We start from the raw sequence: 16,965 nt of genomic DNA, 5'->3' as shown, positions 1-16,965 counted from the left end.
ACAGGAGCGCTAAGAGCTATTATATCAGCTTCTGTTTATCTTCCTGGGGTGGTGTTATTGATTTGAGAACATCCCACTGAGATGACTGAACCATTTCATACCTCTGCCACCCTCCTATGCTGCTGAGGGTTGTGCAGAGCTCCTTCCCTCTGAAGAGGAGTCTGGGGCTCCCTCCACTCCTTTTTGCTGCCTCCTGCTGGTAGACGTGTTCTTCCTAGCCCTTCAGTCACCATCTTCTCTCTTTTTCCCATGGCTTCTCCAACACTACTGGAAGGGACAGGAGACAGGCACAGCTAGTAGCTGAGTGGGAGTAAGGTTCCAAGGAAGCCTTCTTGTGCCCTTTCCACTCCCACAACCATGGTCCTCTCCTTATCACCGCCTACTCAACAAAAAAACAAGGAAAATTCACTGCCCCAAAACTTTGTTAGTGGAGAATTAAGGTTCACTGGCAGTGCCTTGTACCCTTCCAGAGCACAGAGAGTCTATCCTTAGACCTCTGAAAACCAAGAAATAAAAAGTTAAGAGGATTAAGTATAGGCGCATTCAATGTTCTGGAAGAGTACGTGAATTCAGTTGACAATGGGATCGTGAGCTAATCTGTAGTAATAGGGACCAAATTTATTTAGGGCAAATAAATGTTGAAGATATAGAAAATATTGCAAATTTTAGATTTTTTTTTTCTTTTTTTAATTGAAGATTTTTTTTTGCTTATTTGCAAAATTATTGCTAATGTCCAAACTTCCCCCAGTCCATCATCTCTGGCACAGTACCTCACTCCTGATGGGCAACACTCGTGTATTATTCAAGTCCTGATACATGTTCTTTTTTTATTAATATGTTTATTTTAACTTAAGAATGATAAATTATGCCAATTCCAAGCTCTAAGCACTCTTGGCATACATTAAAAATGCAATCCATAGCAATAAAAATACCATTTATTTTAATATTCTTTTGAAAAGCTTTCTGATGAGGACAAAAGGAATGAGAGACCATGGAAACACATTTCCACTTCTTATTGAAGACATTCTTCTCCATCTGGTGAATTTATTATTAAATAGTTTATCATTTTAGGATGAAAAGCTGTGGTTATGACCGTTTGCATTATTAAATAGACCCTGGTCTACACTTGAAATTTAGATTGACCTACCTGTGGCGCATGGGTGTGTGTGACCTAGCCATTGTTGTAGATGCAGTTAAGGTCAATGCAAGAACTCTTCTTTCGATTTAGCTACCACAGCTTAGGGAGGTGGATTGCCTACATTGATGGAAAACCGTCTTCTCTTTCTTGCTAGGCTGGAAGTGAAGGAGAAGAAGAGGATAAAGAAGGAAAAGAACCCAAAGCAGGAGAGGAGGAGGAGAAGAAAAAGCGCATGGACAAGAAACGCAAATTGAAGGAGATTTTTGATGCTGAATATGATGAAGGGGATGCCACATACTTCGATGATCTCAAAGGGGAAATGCAGAAACAAGCTCAGGTACAAGCTGTCAACTTGGCTATTTGTCTGACTATGAAGCTTCTTAAGTACCACACACTCTTTCTCTGGGGGACTCTTAGGGCACGTCTTCACTGGCAACAGCAGTGCTTTAACGTGGCCTGTGTAGTCGCAGCAGAGCGCTGGGAGAGAGCTCTGCCAGCACTCTTAAAAAAAACCACCTTCACCAGGGGAATAGCTCCCAGTGCTGGTGACTTTACTGGAGTGACTTTAAGCTTGGCTCCCAGGGCTGGTGCACTGTCTACACTGGCACTTTACAGCGCTGAAACTTGCAGCGCTCAGGGGGGTGTTTTTTCACACCCCGAGCAAGAAAGTTGCAGCGCTGTAAAGTGCCAGTGTCGACAAGCCCTTAGATTCAGCAACCACTGATAGCTTTTCAGCATTTATGTGCAAAACCCCATACGTTTAGAGGGATGTTTTTAATGGGTGAATAGTGTGATTCCATTACCATTTTTTAAAAAACAAAATACTGAGTCTTTTGAAGCTCTTCCTTTTAATTGACTTATTGAGTCATTATTGCTACTAAAACGTGGCACTCACCTAAAGCTACTGTGTAAATGTTAGCTGTTTAGGGGTTCCCAAGCTGTGGTCCGTGGAACACTTAATGGTGGTTTGCAGAGAGCTAGCTAGTCACATGGTAGGTGTTTTCAATGGAAAGAAATATCAGCTGGGAAGGGGATATGAAATTAAAAGCAAGTGTAGTCTGTGATTTACCTTTAAAGAGATCAAAATCTTTATTGTACTGACTACAGCTAAAAATACAGAAATACTTTGCTAATAATTACTTATTCTTTTAAGCAATTGCTGTGGTTGCCATATGGATATTAAGGCATCACAAGCAAGTAAGTAGGTGTCCACAAGGCAGAATGTATTCCACACTTGAAAAATGTGAGAACCCCTGTTCCAGATGTCTGATGAGAATTTTCAAAGACATTTGAGAGACAATTTGAACTGGTAACTCTGCTGCAATGTTTAGTTGTTAAATGAAACCCTGAATGTAGTTTTTAAGATAGCTTTTTGTATTGCACTGACATCTTTCTGAAGAACCTTGCCGATTTATATCATAGTGTAAGGTTATTTTAAAAAAAAAAAAGAGACCCATAGTGTACACCATCTTATCTAACAAAATCTTGTTCAGGTTAGCCATTAACTCAGTTGTACCAGTTTGCATTAGTCTCTGACATAAGTACCAAACAACTAGACCTTGTGTTCTAATGTGCTTGCATAAGAACACTTAAAATGTAAACAAGCCTCTTCCAGTAAAAGAACGAGCCAATTTAGAGCTCCTGCATTTAAGGCCTGTTAGGGAAACGTATTCTAGTGATCCTCAAGCAGTGTATTGTCAACACAAGCCAGAGAGAGAGAGCCCAAGTATATTGGAGAAATCCAAAGACTTCAGAAATGTACTTGAACCACAGGATTTATCCTATATGTTAGACTCCAACATCTGCACAAACAGCATCCAGAACAATCGGTAGTGGCATAGCAAAATATAGATGTTCCTAGCAGTACAAAAACAGAGGGAAAGAACCCTCCTGTTAGTTTCAAGGATCTTTTGTTAATTACATAGAATCTTAGGTACACATAGCATCTCGCAGATAAAGACAGGCCCTCAAATAGGGCACAAGTGCTTAGATGATTTAGGAGCTCACATCCCATTTTCATAACTGATTATGGTGCCCAGATCATTTAGAATCATAGAAGATTAGGGTTGGAAGAGACCTCAGGAGGTCATCTAGTCCAACCCCCTGCTCAAAGCAGGACTAGCACCAACTAAATCATCCCAGCAAGGGCTTTGTCAAGCCAGGCCTTAAAAACCTCTAAGGATGGAGATTCCACCACCTCCCTAGGTAACCAATTCCAGTGCTTCACCACCCTCCTAGTGAAATAGTGTTTCCTAATATCCAACCTACACCTCCCCCTCTGCAACTTGAGACCATTGCTCCTTGTTCTGTCATCTGCCACCACTGAGAACAGCCGAGCTCCATCCTCTTTGGAACCTCCCTTCAGGTAGTTGAAGGCTGCTATCAAATCCCCCCTTACTCTTCTCTTCTGCAGACTAAACAAGCCCAGTTCCCTCAGCCTCTCCTCATAAGTCATGTGCCCCAGCCCCTTGATCATTTTCATTGCCCTCCGCTGGGCTCTCTCCAATTTCTCCACATCCTTTCTGTAGTGGGGGGCCCAAAACTGGAGGCAATACTCCAGATGTGGCCTCACCAGTGCCGAATAGAGGGGAATAATCACTTCCCTCGATCTGCTGGCAGTGCTCCTGCTAATGCAGCCCAATATGCCGTTAGCCTTCTTGGCAACGAGGGCACACTGCTGACTCATATCCAGCTTCTCATCCACTGTAATCCCCAGGTCCTTTTCTGCAGAACTGCTGCTTAGCCAGTCGGTCCCCAGCCTGTAGCGGTGCATGGGATTCTTCCTTCCTAAGTGCAGGACTCTGCACTTGTCTTTGTTGAACCTCATCAGATTTCTTTTGGCCCAATCCTCCAATTTGTCTAGGTCACTCTGTATCCTATCCCTACCCTCCAGCGTATCTACTTCTCCCCCCAGCTTAGTGTCATCTGCGAACTTGCTGAGGATGCAATCCATCCATCATCCAGATCATTAATGAAGATGTTGAATAAAACCAGCCCCAGGACCGATCCCTGCGGCACTCCGCTTGATACCGGCTGCCAACTAGACATCGAGCTGTTGATCGCTACCTGTTGAGCCCAACAATCTAGCCAGCTTTCTATCCGCCTTATAGTCCATTCATCCAATACATACTTTTTTAACTTGCTGGCAAGAATACTGTGGGAGAAGGTATCAAAAGCTTTGCTAAAGTCAAAATATATCATGTCCACCGCTTTCCCCATATCCAGAGAGCCAGTTATTTCATCATAGAAGGCAATCAGGTTGGTCAGGCATGACTTGCCCTTGGTGAATCCATGTTGACTGTTCCTGATCACCTTCCTCTCCTCCAAGTGCTTTATTTAGGCACTTTTTTTTAGGCACTTTAGGCACTTTTTGAAATTTTACCCTAAATTCAGTATTGTAAGGATCTGTCCAGAAAGTCACTTGTTTCTTCTGGGCACTGTACTCAGGGTAGAGCAACATGCCCAGATGTGTTTCAGACTTTCCTATGTAAAGCTGGATCTGCTGTTTCCTAAAGGGAGCTGTAAAGGAAAGGATTTGTGGTGGCAGACATCTGTTACTCTGAAGTAAGTTACTAGAACTATTAGGGTTATCCAGACAGATACCACATAAATTAGTGTTAATTTGCTTTTCAAGTAAAACTGAAACCTTCTGCACAAGCCTTGTTCATACATGATTTTCCATGTTCCATTTTCGACCCATTAAAACTTTTCCTCTTCATCTTTCTTACATAGCTTAATCGGGCTGAATTTGAAGACCAGGATGATGAATCCAGAGTTCAGTACGAGGGCTTCCGCCCTGGGATGTATGTTCGAATAGAGATTGAAAATATCCCATGTGAATTTGTGCTTAATTTTGACCCTCACTATCCAATCATCCTGGGTGGTTTAGGCAACAGCGAAGGAAACGTGGGATATGTACAGGTATGGAGCCAAAGCTGTGTGTGCTGTGGATAGTGGTACAGTTGTGATTCAGTAGGCATGGTATTGCTGTTTATTTTTATTTCCTATTTGGCAAATGTAATTAATAGCTAAAAAAATTGAGATAGATCCTTCATCTGAGGTCCTTATGCTGAAAAAAGAAAGAGCTTTCGGCATGGTTAATTTAAAAGTCCAACGTTGGAGATTGTAACTTGGCTGCTATCCTGTTTTAATACTGGTTTGATGGTCAGAAGGAAAACGTTATCATTATTGTTATTTTGGTATTTATATTACATTAGCACAAGGAGGCCCCTCCCCCCATTGTCCTAGTTGCTGAACAAGCTCATGCAAACACATTTGCAGTTCTCTAGGGTCTATAATCTAAGGCTTAGTCTATGCTACAGACCTTACAGCGGCAGAGCTGTAAGGTCTTCCGTGTAGCTGCTCTATACCAGAGGGAGAGAACTCTTCCGCTGGCATAATTAATTAGGCTTAGTCTATGCTACAGACCTTACAGCGGCAGAGCTGTAAGGTCTTCCGTGTAGCTGCTCTATACCAGAGGGAGAGAACTCTTCCGCTGTCCACACCAGTGCTTTTGTCAGTGAAACTTTTGTCGCTCAGTGGGGTGTTTTTTCACCCACCGACTAACAAAAGTTTTACCGACAAAAGTGCTAGTTTAGACAAAGTCTAAATAAGGCAAATTACAATCAAAGGTTTGGGAAAAGGGATAGATAGATGTGTATGTATGTAATCTGTGTGTGTATTGTATACACACAGTTTTAAAAAATTTTAAATAGATGAAATGCCAGCTGTCTTAGTTTAAGTCACCCTGACCATCATGAATAGACATGTTTTAAAAAAAAAAAAGTTCTTTGGTGGTTAAACAAGCATTTAGGAAGGATGGAAATTGCTTCAATAATCACTGATATTAGGGCTAATTCTGTGCTTTTAATATTGTTAATCTTTTCTTTTAACTAGTTACGTCTGAAAAAACATCGTTGGTATAAGAAGATACTTAAAACACGGGACCCTATAATCTTCTCCTTGGGGTGGAGGCGATTTCAGACTATCCCTATGTACTACATTGAAGATCATAACGGGCGTCATAGGCTTCTTAAGTATTCACCACAACATATGCATTGTGGAGCAACGTTTTGGGGTAATGATTACTTAGATTTACAATCTACAACCATGTGGTAAACTGCAAAACTCCCTAGCCTTAGAGGAGGCATTAGGATTTTCCTATACAAATAACCATCTGATAACTTTGGGGAAAGGAAGAATCACTTAAAACAAATGTTTATTCCCCACAGGATATAAAATAATACTAAGAATTAGCAAACGTGCAGTATGGTTAAGAGAGAGAAGGGAGGTCGAGAGGGAACTATCTAACTCCTTCATGCAGGGCTCCAGTCAAATTCTGATCAGCCTGCTGGGATATTGCATCAAGGGGGAACTGGTGACTATATGTCCAGAAAGAGAGAGCATGTTAAGGGCCCAGTCCTGCAAACACTTGCTCATGGGAGTTATTTCACTCACACAAGTAATTCCATTCACTTCAAAGTGGGACTACTTATGTGAGTAATTTGCTGAATGACTAGTTTAACCTGTCTTTTTTTTTTTTTTTGGTGGGGGATATAGAATACATCATTCTAAACACACTAATATTATTTCATCATTCTGAGACTACCTTTTAACAATAGCCAGTTCTTGTCTAGCCAAACAGGTCATAATTTGTTTTATTCAATTTTGGTTTTAGGCCCCATCACTCCCCAAGGGACAGGATTTTTGGCAATTCAGTCAGTCAGTGGCACAACGGTAGGTTTATTATCACAAAATGTTACTTGGCTCTTTCTGTAGATCATTGTATCAAACAGTGAATTTTATTGGAAAGCGTACTTATGCTAAAACAAGGATATGACAGGATCTTAGAGGATCTTTTAAAATTTGTAAGGCACTCAGATACTGTGATGATGAGCATGGGATGAAGACATAGAGAAGAAGCTAGATAGATACTTCATTTGGTAAGGGTTTGAATGGAGTGATATATTCCTACTCCTGCTGGGCTGATGTTCCAAGTGTATAGGATAACCTCATTATAGTGAGATCAGATTAACTGAAGGGCAGTGACATATCTGACACAAGAGTTTCTTTCCTGCCCTGTGATTGATCTGAAACCCCATTTGCCAGAAATATTACAGGTGTCTCTTCAACATTGTTGATCAATGGTGGTGTGCATACTATATTAAAGTATGCTTTTGGTTGTGTATACATTTAGGCTATGTATAACACTTAGAGCACAGATTCCCAACTGTGGGTCGCACCATCAGCAGCTGGATTTGGAGGTCCAGGGGATCAGTTTCAGCCTGCAAGACGATGTCATCTTCCCCCGAACGTGTCCGGACCTGTTTCACAGACACTTCACCAGAGGACTGCCATTTTGTAGATCAGATACCTCTTGGTGTGGAATTTGTGGAGCAGGTCTGGACACATTGCCTATGTGGAGGTGGCTGTGCAGATGCCAATTTGGGCATTTACACCATCCAGCTGTGCAAGCATCCAGCTGAGGGACTTGAATGCAGAAGATCCTTATCTGTGGGCAGCAGCCTCATCAACAGAGCATCCTTTCTACTTAAGCTGGTAGGAGCCTGCGCTAGCTTTTTCTGACATGGAAATTGGCAGTGGCTTGTATGGGCCCTACCTTAGGGAGTTTATCTTCTTTTATGCCACTCTGAGTACCCTGTTGGCACTCAAGGGTAAAGAATCATTGTAAGTCATTGTCTCTGTGCTGCCCTAGTTTCACCACATGTGGCTTTCCTGAGTCCTGGCCTCATGTGCTTAACAGTGAATTCCTCTTTCTGCTTTGTGATAAGAGGCACAATGGACTCATTTTTATGCATAGTATCTGCTTCAGCCTCCAGTAGAGAGTCTGATGCAGTTATGAACAAAAAACAAGAGTCCAAGAAACGTGCTCACAAATGATGAGGCTTTCTTTAATTATGGCTTCATCAGAAAATAAGAATAGCCCTACTGGGTCAGGCCAAAGGTCCATCTAGCCCAGTATGCTGTCTTCCGACAGTGGCCAGTGCCAGCTGCCCCAGAGGGAATGAACAGAACAGGTAATCATCAAGTGATCCATCCCCTGTCACTTATTCCCAGCTTCTGGCAGTGTTTTAGTCAAGAACGAAGAAAGGCCAAAATGCCTGCTATGTCACACAGTGTTATCTTGTGAAAGCATGAAGCCTAATAAACTGAAACGACACTTGGAAACCCTTCACAAGGACCACATAGGAAAAACAAGGTCACTTGTCCAGCTCCAGAAAGAACTTTCCCATCAATATTTGCAATTCGAGAGAGCCATGTCTGTCTCTGACCAAGCTCAAAAGGCATTTGAGGGGAGTTACCACATCACACAGACCAAGAAGCCTCTCACAGTTGGAGAGACTTTGATTTTGCGAGCTGCAATCAATATGGTGAACATAATGTGCAAAGAAAACAAGGCAAACAATCTCAGAGCCATACCACTCTCCAATCCTTCGCTTCAGTGTGCTTTTGAAGTAATAGCAGCAGATCAGGAAAACACAGTGGGTGGAGTGTCTGGAAAACACGGATGCTTTTGCTCTTCAAGTTGACGTGAGCACTGAGTGCCATGATGCAAATTTCTTGGCTTTTGAGGGCCATGAAATACAGTGTTTGATGTGCTACATGCAAGACAAAAATATACCATGTGATCGCATGGTGGGCTTTTTCACAGATGGAGCTCCAGCTATGGCAGGCCACAAAGCAGGCCTGCGTGCCTCAGTAAAGAAAGTTGCTCTGTCTCCTGTGTGGATTCATTGCATACTTCACAGAGACCAACCGGCATCTAAAACTCTGAGTCCAGAGCTAGGTGAAGTTTTGCAGCAGGTCTCATCTATTGTGAACTACATCAAGGTTCGCATCTCTGCAAAACTGTATGAAGAAATAGGGTCTGATCATGACGTGCTGTTGTTCCACACTGAAGTTTATGGTTCTCGAGAGGAAAAGTACTGGGATGATTTTTTTTCAGCTGAGAGACTAGCTGCATGCCCTGCAATAGACTGCAAAAAGAGTGAATTCTTTGATTTTCTTTGTGACCAAAGGGAGATGTGCCTTCTTGCCTATGTCACAGACACATTTGGGAAATTTGAATGAATTGAAAACAGGTCTGCAAGGAAAGAACACCCACATCCTTCAGCTGAGTGATAGAATCCCAGGATTCATAAAGAAAATTGTTTTCTGGAAGAATAATCTATTGAAGACAAACTATGAATTCTTCCCGCAGCTTTGCAAGTTCCTACTTGACAATGAAATTTTTCTGCCTCCCACACAGGTGATGGCTGAGCATCACAGCCAGCTGGAGGAACGGTTTTCATCCTTTTTCCACAACTTGGATGTGACAAAGTATAATTGGATGTGACACTCCTTTCAGTGTAAGCCTGATGCCGTGGACTTGCCAGCAGCTGAAATCAAATAGCTCATCGAAATTTCCTGTGATTGATTCTTGTGACGAACATATGTCCAACTTTCTCTCCTGGTGTTCTTGTTCACTGTCCAGAATGAATATCCTGCACTCTCAAACATGCACTGTGAAACTGACGGTGCCATTCACAAGCACATATTTGTGTGAAGCTGGGTTCAGCACACTTGTGTCCATCGGCTGATATCAATCTACCCTTGATGTCACATTGGAGATTAGAGGTGCAATTTTCACCATGCCACCAGACTTTGAGAAGCTGTGTTGCAACACGCAAGCCCATGTGTCACTTGAGAGATCATTAAATAAGATGCTTAATGTGTAAATTCCTTGGATTCTTTGGCTGCTATGTTGCTGTCTGGGGTTATAGGAAAGAGTAAGTTTTAAAATGGGGTCACGCAGGCAAAAGATTTGGGAACCCCTGATTTAGGACTAGAGTTGTAATTCCCAGCACACGCAGATGTACATGTGCTAGCTGTTGTTGAGCTAGCATGCTAAAAATTAGTAGTGTAGCTGCAGTGAGTGACAGCACAGGAACTTAGCAGGGGATTCAGACGAGTTTGTTCTAGGCACAGCTAGCCTTTGTTGCTATTTTTAGCATGCTAGCTCCATGAGAGCTCGTGCAAGTAAGTCTGTGTGAGGTGGGAATCACAACCCTAGCTCCAAGTGTAGGTATGCCTTTATTGTACGTACACTTGTATGCACTTACACCACATATTAAGGAATTCAGATCGCTCCCTGGCGAGCCCAGTAGTAACTCTTGAGGCGTTGTTTTGTTAACCCAGCCCTGAGAGAAGTGCATGTGTGTCTTCTTTTATATTGCCTTTCTGTTTGGTTTTTAAATATTTAAAGGATATCTTCATAATATCTCAACAAGAGAGGTATGATTGTTATTACAATACACAAAGTCCCTTTGCTCTGAGCCCTTCCGCATGTGTGTGTGTGTGTGTGTGTGTAAAATTCTTTTTCATGAAGAAACAGAGTGCAGAGTATAGTAGAAAATGGGGAAAAAATCGTAAAGATGACTTTAAAATTCATTTGAATAGCCATTCTGAATAGTTCATTAATGGGTGCTAGGGATGTGACATTGGCAGTAACTCAACCAGTTTTCATGAAGTTGATTTTAGTTTGCCATGCTGCAGTGCTACTGTTGAAGTTGTAAAGTCTGTGAACTCTGGTTATGACGTTGTGAAATAGTACCTGTCAAGTGAGTTCTTCAGTCGCTGCAGTAGGATTGTTGTTATACACATTTAATGATCTATCAATCATCCATACTGTTGTATATTTCAGCCTGATTTCCGGATAGCTGCCACAGGAGTCGTGCTTGATTTAGATAAATCCATAACAGTCGTGAAGAAATTAAAGCTGACTGGTTTCCCATTTAAAATTTACAAAAACACATCATTTATTAAGGTATGTGTGTATACAGTAATCCTGCTAGAATGAAGGTCGGAAGGAAATGCAACTTCGGGCTCTGTTCATCAGTCTTTTTTCAGGCAGAAGTCTCAAAGTAATGGGAATTTTGCTGAGTTAGGGATGTTGAATAGGGTTTTTGGCCTTGTAATTTTTTTTAAAGCATATTCAATACATTTTGTAAAAGTATCTTACAGGGAATATAAATTATTATGACTACCTCCATTAGCCAAACCTCACTCTTCTAAACTCTGTTGTGCCAAATACAGTACTGTCTTCCAGAGGGTTTTGTAAAAGTGGGGTGTGGATAATCAGTTGGCCAGCTTCCCCGGTGCCTGCCATCTCAGCAGAATATTAACCCAGTCTGTTCCTTCTCCAGCAGGGTTTGGTCCTATAGCATTCACAAACTGCAGGACGGAAGCTGAGCTCCTGCAGAAATTAAGACTTCCTGTACAGTTGTGGAGCTGGCTGGGGGAGGAGGTGGTGTAAGACTGAGTCTCCAAGGAGCCAAACCGCTTTGGTGAAGCCTGCAGGCTACCCTAAATCAGGGAAACAGAGCTTCAGGTTAGGGGACTTGGGGCTTGAGCCTGCAAGTTGCTGAGCGCTCTGCACCCAGTCCAACAAAGCACTCAATCGCTCACTTAACTTTAAGCCCATGAGTAGTCCCATTGACTTCTTGTATTTTATAAATGCAGAAACTCATGTCCTAGAATGCTGCATTATATTAGGTACTCCCCCCTCCTCACCCTATCCCCCCCCCCCAGTAATTTAAGGCAGTTACATCATACAAGACATCTGCCAAATGTTATGTTATGGTAAACAAATCTTCAAAGGAGAAATGGGAAGATGCTTTCTAACATGTTCATGGTTGAGATGGGTGGGTGCAAAGGTGAAAACCTGAATTTATTGTTAAGAAATTTTACCTCTATTTATATGGTGTAAATTAGATGACTGTCTGAGAAGAAAAAAATAATCACTATCATAGATTCTTAATGTGATCAGTGACCGTATAAATTTAAGAACAACATTTTATGGTCCCAATTTCCTGTTTATGATAAACTGCTTGGGGATGATTGTGCTTTTGTGGCCTACACAAGTCTGTATAGAGAGTGGTAGGATTGTATTTTATTCATAATAAACATGCCATCTTTAATAAATGGTCTATAATCTTTGTGTTTCACAGGGAATGTTCAATTCTCCATTGGAAGTGGCTAAATTTGAAGGGGCGGCCATTCGCACTGTGAGTGGTATTCGAGGACAGATCAAAAAGGCTCTTAGAAAACCTGAAGGAGCGTTCAGGGCAACATTCGAAGACAAGCTGCTGATGAGTGGTGAGTAGCACTCTCCAAATAAGAGATCATCATCCCATGCCTTTCCTCCTCCTTCCCCAAGTATGGAAGCACCAGTTGTATTCTTGACTCTCTAATAACCTAAATGTGAATTCAGAGAGAACAGAATCTTTTGATTATTTATCGTGTTGATGAATGTGTGTGTGACAGAGTTGGAAAAAAATCACTTATGTTTGGTTCTTTTCAATGATGCTATTACTGAGAATAATAGGAAATACAGATGCAGAAGGTCTATTAGGTGACCTGTTTCTGCCCTCAGTTAGTTTGTTTTGTAAACGATATTCTGGAGAACTTAGAACTCTGTTTGCCTAGAGAACTCAAGCATATGCTGTACATAGCGGTGTGAGTGCTAGAAAGGGATTTTTATTATGAATCAGGGGAGAGTTGATAGCCCTTAATCAGAAGCTTTTCTCTCGTCTGATGTGTGATTACAAAGCAGATGTTTAATTTTTTAGTGATCTGCTGGGGATTCCCTACTTGACTGCAGTCGGATGATATGTGCATCAGGTCACTGTGCCCTATGCTCTGTTCTCATATGATTGTAGTTACACCATATTGAATTTGTGCTAGTGGAAAATTATAGCAGCATATAGTTTGGCTTTGAAAAACATGTAGAGGGAAGACTAATTTGGATATGCTGCTGTTGATAGGCACAGACTATATGTGACCTCCTTTGCTATAGATCATTATAAGTTTTTTAATCGGGTAGGAATATCTAGTACAGTGATACTCAACTTGGGACTCTTCAGAAATATGCTTCTCTTTGTGTAACTTGTATGCAGGTTTTGAGGAGTCCAGAGGTATTAATACATGCATTGCTCTGCCTGATGTTCTAGAGACTGAGGATAAGAGGAGTGCTCCTCTTGTAAAATAGAAGTTAATTTAGTGTGTGGGTTGCAATTCAGTTGACTTCCTTATTCAAATGATGTTTATCTGTAGCGTGGATACAGTAAACCACATTGTCAAAAGCTAAGTGATCATGTTCTTTCCTTTCAGATATTGTCTTTATGCGGACTTGGTATCCTGTTTCCATCCCAGCCTTCTATAACCCAGTAACATCCTTGCTGAAGCCAGCAGGTGAGAAAGATACTTGGACAGGAATGAAGACAACTGGCCAACTGAGGCACGAACGGGGCATCAGACTGAAGCAAAACAAAGATTCCCTTTATAAGGTATCTTTTATATTCTTGCAATCTGTGAGTTAAAATATGTGTATGTGACCTCCTCTGTTCCTAAAATCAGTGTAAAATTAAGTGCAATGTACATACGTGTGTGTTTGTATGTGTACATCTCTTCACTCACAGAATAGTTGTCATGGCCCTTTCTGGGTGGTCTGCAGAGCAAGAACCAAGTTGTGGGGGATCGAGGTGTTGAGTTGGATGGTGGATCAATGAGAATTTACAAAGTGACCCGTGAAAAGTTGGAGAACCAGTGGGACATCCAGATAAAATGGCATTGAGGTTGATATAGGCAGACTTCTTAATTACCACAAAGACATTTGTCCTAGATGGCAAAGCTAATATCCATAATCTCGTAAAACCACATCATAGGATTTTTTTGAAGACCCATAAGTGATAAGGGCTTTTGTTTTACATCTCATCCAAAAGATGTAATGAGAGACAGTGTCCCACAGCCTCCCGCAGTGGCAGGAAGTTGTGAGGTATCCCCGCTGCCTGAGGCAGCGAGCCATCATGGGCAGTGGGGTACCTCGCAACTCCCCGGCCCCCACGGTAGTGGCAGAGGGACGGCAGCTGCTCCCCAACCACCATGGCAGAGGCAGGGGGGCCCTGGAGCTCTGAGCCCCCCATGGGTGGCAGGGACCCTGGAGCTCCCAGCTACCCTCAGCTGCCCAGTCCCTTCCCATTTTATCATGGATATTTTTAGTAAAAGTCAGGGACAGGTCACGGGCTTCCATGAATTTTTCTTTATTGCCCATGACCTGTCCGTGACTTTTACTAAAAATATCCATGACAAAATCTTAGCCTTAGGTTCACCTGTGTTATACTATGTCTACCATCCCTAGCCAAGGGCAAGAAAGACAGAGAACTAATTTTATTTGAAATGTCAAGTACTATGCACAGGAAAAGTGTTATAGAAATATGACTCTTATGTGTGTGTGAAATTTGTTTTTTCAGCCAATAGTGAGGGAGAAGAAGCATTTCAATAAGCTCCACATTCCTAAAGCACTCCAGAAGGCACTGCCATTTAAGAACAAGCCTAAGAATCATGAGAAGAAAGCTAAGCCTACGAAGGACCAGTGGAGACCAGCGGTTATCAGGGAGCCTCATGAAAAGAAGGTAAATATGTTTTATTGTGAAATTAACACTTCCTGTTTAAGATGGTGTTGCTTGGATCATGTGTGACTCTTAGTTTAATTTTAGGATCACTGAAATGTGCAGCTATTGCCAAAAATTTGTTCCTGGGATTATATCTTGCCTCCAGCCATCATTCCATCTCTGTATACGGTACATACCAGAGCTCTGTGCTGAATTGGTCCTGAGCAGACTACAGAGCAGATAGTTGCTAGGAATTGTTGTAGTAGATCATGTATGGCAAAAGTATGTCTCCCCAATTCTCCTAGTACACCTCTACCTCGATATAACGCTGTCCTCGGGAGCCAAAAAATCTTACTGCGTTATAGGTGAAACCACATTATATCCAACTTGCTTTGATCCACCAGAGTGCACAGCCCCCCCCCCCCCCCGAGCGCAGCTTTACTGTGTTATATCCGAATTCGTGTTATATTGGGTCGCGTTATATCGGGGTAGAGGTGTTTGTCCTAGTCCTCGTGTTCTCAAGATGTTTAGGTCAACGGTGTGCAGTTATCGCACCATATGGGAGTTTTAGGTATATAATTGCCTGCTTCTCTTTGCTCTTATGTTTGCCATCCAGTAATAGTAAAGAGAGGCTTTGAACACAAATTAAGAAATTGATGCAGGATTTGGGGAAAGGTAGAGGGTTTGTAAAAACGGGAGGATGTAAACCTCAATTTAGCCTTCCTGTAAAGTTAAATAATCTTATAATAATGATGATGCACAACACTTTTCAATAATTCCTTCAATGCAAGGATCTCAAAATAGCTTCATAAATGATAATTAAGCCTCTTAATGTTCCTATGATTAGGCATGGTAATTATCCCCATTTTACAAAGGTGAAACAGAGTCACAGTGAGAGTAAGTGATTTGCCCAATGTCTCTGATCCTGACACTGTTCATTAAATAATATCTTTAACTCATGGTTTCCCAGGGGTTAAATTTGTTCTTTCTTTTGGGAGGCTGTTCTGTGACTCACCCAAAAGGTAACTATTTCTATATTTAACTCTGTTTTCTGTTTCAATCAGATATCAGCCCTACTTACTGCTTTGGGTACCGTGCATAGTTACAAAATAAAGAAGGCCAAATTAAACCATCGTCAGCACCTTAAAGATTACCTCAAAAGGAAGGACAAGGAGGAGGAAGAGAAATTTAAGAGGCAAAAGGAAGCCAAGAAAAAACTCTTTCGAATTATGGGACAGAAGGAGAAAAAGAGGCAGAAGTCAAGCTTGAAGGGATCTGGAGAGAGAGAGAAGTGAGTTTCTGGAGGTCTCATCAGATCTCAAATGGAACTGGAGGATAGTTATCTATGCAGTACCTACAAACATCAAATCAAAAGACAATATCTGAAACCATGCCTTGGAATAAATTGAACTTGCTATTGAGAAGACAAGGGGAAAAAAATGCTAATACGACCTCTTATCATTTGGAAATGCATATAAATAAAAGATGTAAATTATTTTTTGGGGGGTAGGGGGGAATTCATATCTACTGGAAAACTGTCTCCTTTGTATTTCCGTGCAGTTACATCAATACTGCATGCTCTGCAAGCAACCATTAAACTATTTTAATGTTAATTATTGAATGTCATTCATTTATGAATGGACTACCTTGATTTCAATGGACTGCTCCCGGAGTAAGGTGCTACTTAATGTAAATAAGGGTGTCAGAATCTGTCTCTGGGTTGGTAATGCTCAAGCCTGGTCTACATTAGAAAATTAAGTCAGCATAACTACATGGCACGGGTGTGAAAAATCCACACCCTTGAGTGGCATTGTTAAGACAGTATAAGTACCTGTGTAGACAGCACTAGGTTGACAGAAGAATTCTTCCATCGACCTAGCTACCGCCTCTCAGGGAGGCAGACAGGAGAGGTCCTTCCATTGGCATAAGTATTGTCTACTTTGAAGTGCTGCAACGGCGCAGCCGTGCCTCTGTAGCGTTCTAAGTGTAAATAAGCCTTCAGTCTTTTCCTAATTCTGCCCTGCAGCAGAGCTACTGTGAAAAGGCAGGAAGCTCACTACTCTACAACAGCCACGTCCTGGAAAGGGCAGGGTGCATTATTTGGCTTTGGTGTTATAGTAAATGCCATGGAAGTGGTCACTTCCATATATCTGGGTCTTGCATTCCTGAACTTGAGCACCGCAGAAGTATTTCCCATGTGCCTTCCGCTGTAGTTCAAAGCCAAGTGTTCAAAAGAAAAAATGATTCACCTGCATCCCGCCCCTGGTCAGTATTTGGGCAGTTCTTCATTGTCCACTTGGACTGTGGCTAGAACCGTGAATGCATACTCCACAACTTGTGCAAGTACTTTGGGACTCTGTCTGCCTGGGAGCAAAA

The 16,965-nt window shown here is 41.8% G+C and overlaps 1 protein-coding gene across 1 annotated transcript in view; it reads left to right on the top strand.

Moving 5' to 3' along the window:
• Positions 1-16,167, top strand: part of LOC113404949 (ribosome biogenesis protein BMS1 homolog) — a 41,025-nt gene extending 24,858 nt beyond the window's left edge. Inside the window, exons 15-23 of the mRNA XM_026653765.2 lie at positions 1,293-1,475; positions 4,871-5,059; positions 6,035-6,215; positions 6,816-6,874; positions 10,842-10,964; positions 12,148-12,295; positions 13,310-13,485; positions 14,449-14,610; positions 15,654-16,167. Of these exons, the coding sequence (XP_026509550.1) occupies positions 1,293-1,475; positions 4,871-5,059; positions 6,035-6,215; positions 6,816-6,874; positions 10,842-10,964; positions 12,148-12,295; positions 13,310-13,485; positions 14,449-14,610; positions 15,654-15,884 (1,452 nt within the window). The 3' untranslated portion in view covers positions 15,885-16,167. The remainder of the gene's footprint in view (positions 1-1,292; positions 1,476-4,870; positions 5,060-6,034; positions 6,216-6,815; positions 6,875-10,841; positions 10,965-12,147; positions 12,296-13,309; positions 13,486-14,448; positions 14,611-15,653) is intronic.
• Positions 16,168-16,965: the final 798 nt, after the last annotated feature.

The sequence above is a fragment of the Terrapene carolina genome, unplaced genomic scaffold, assembly GCF_002925995.2.
Source record: "Terrapene carolina triunguis isolate 2854851 unplaced genomic scaffold, T_m_triunguis-2.0 Scaffold148, whole genome shotgun sequence".
Taxonomy (NCBI): domain Eukaryota; kingdom Metazoa; phylum Chordata; order Testudines; family Emydidae; genus Terrapene; species Terrapene triunguis.
This window is presented reverse-complemented; position numbering and strand designations above follow the sequence as displayed.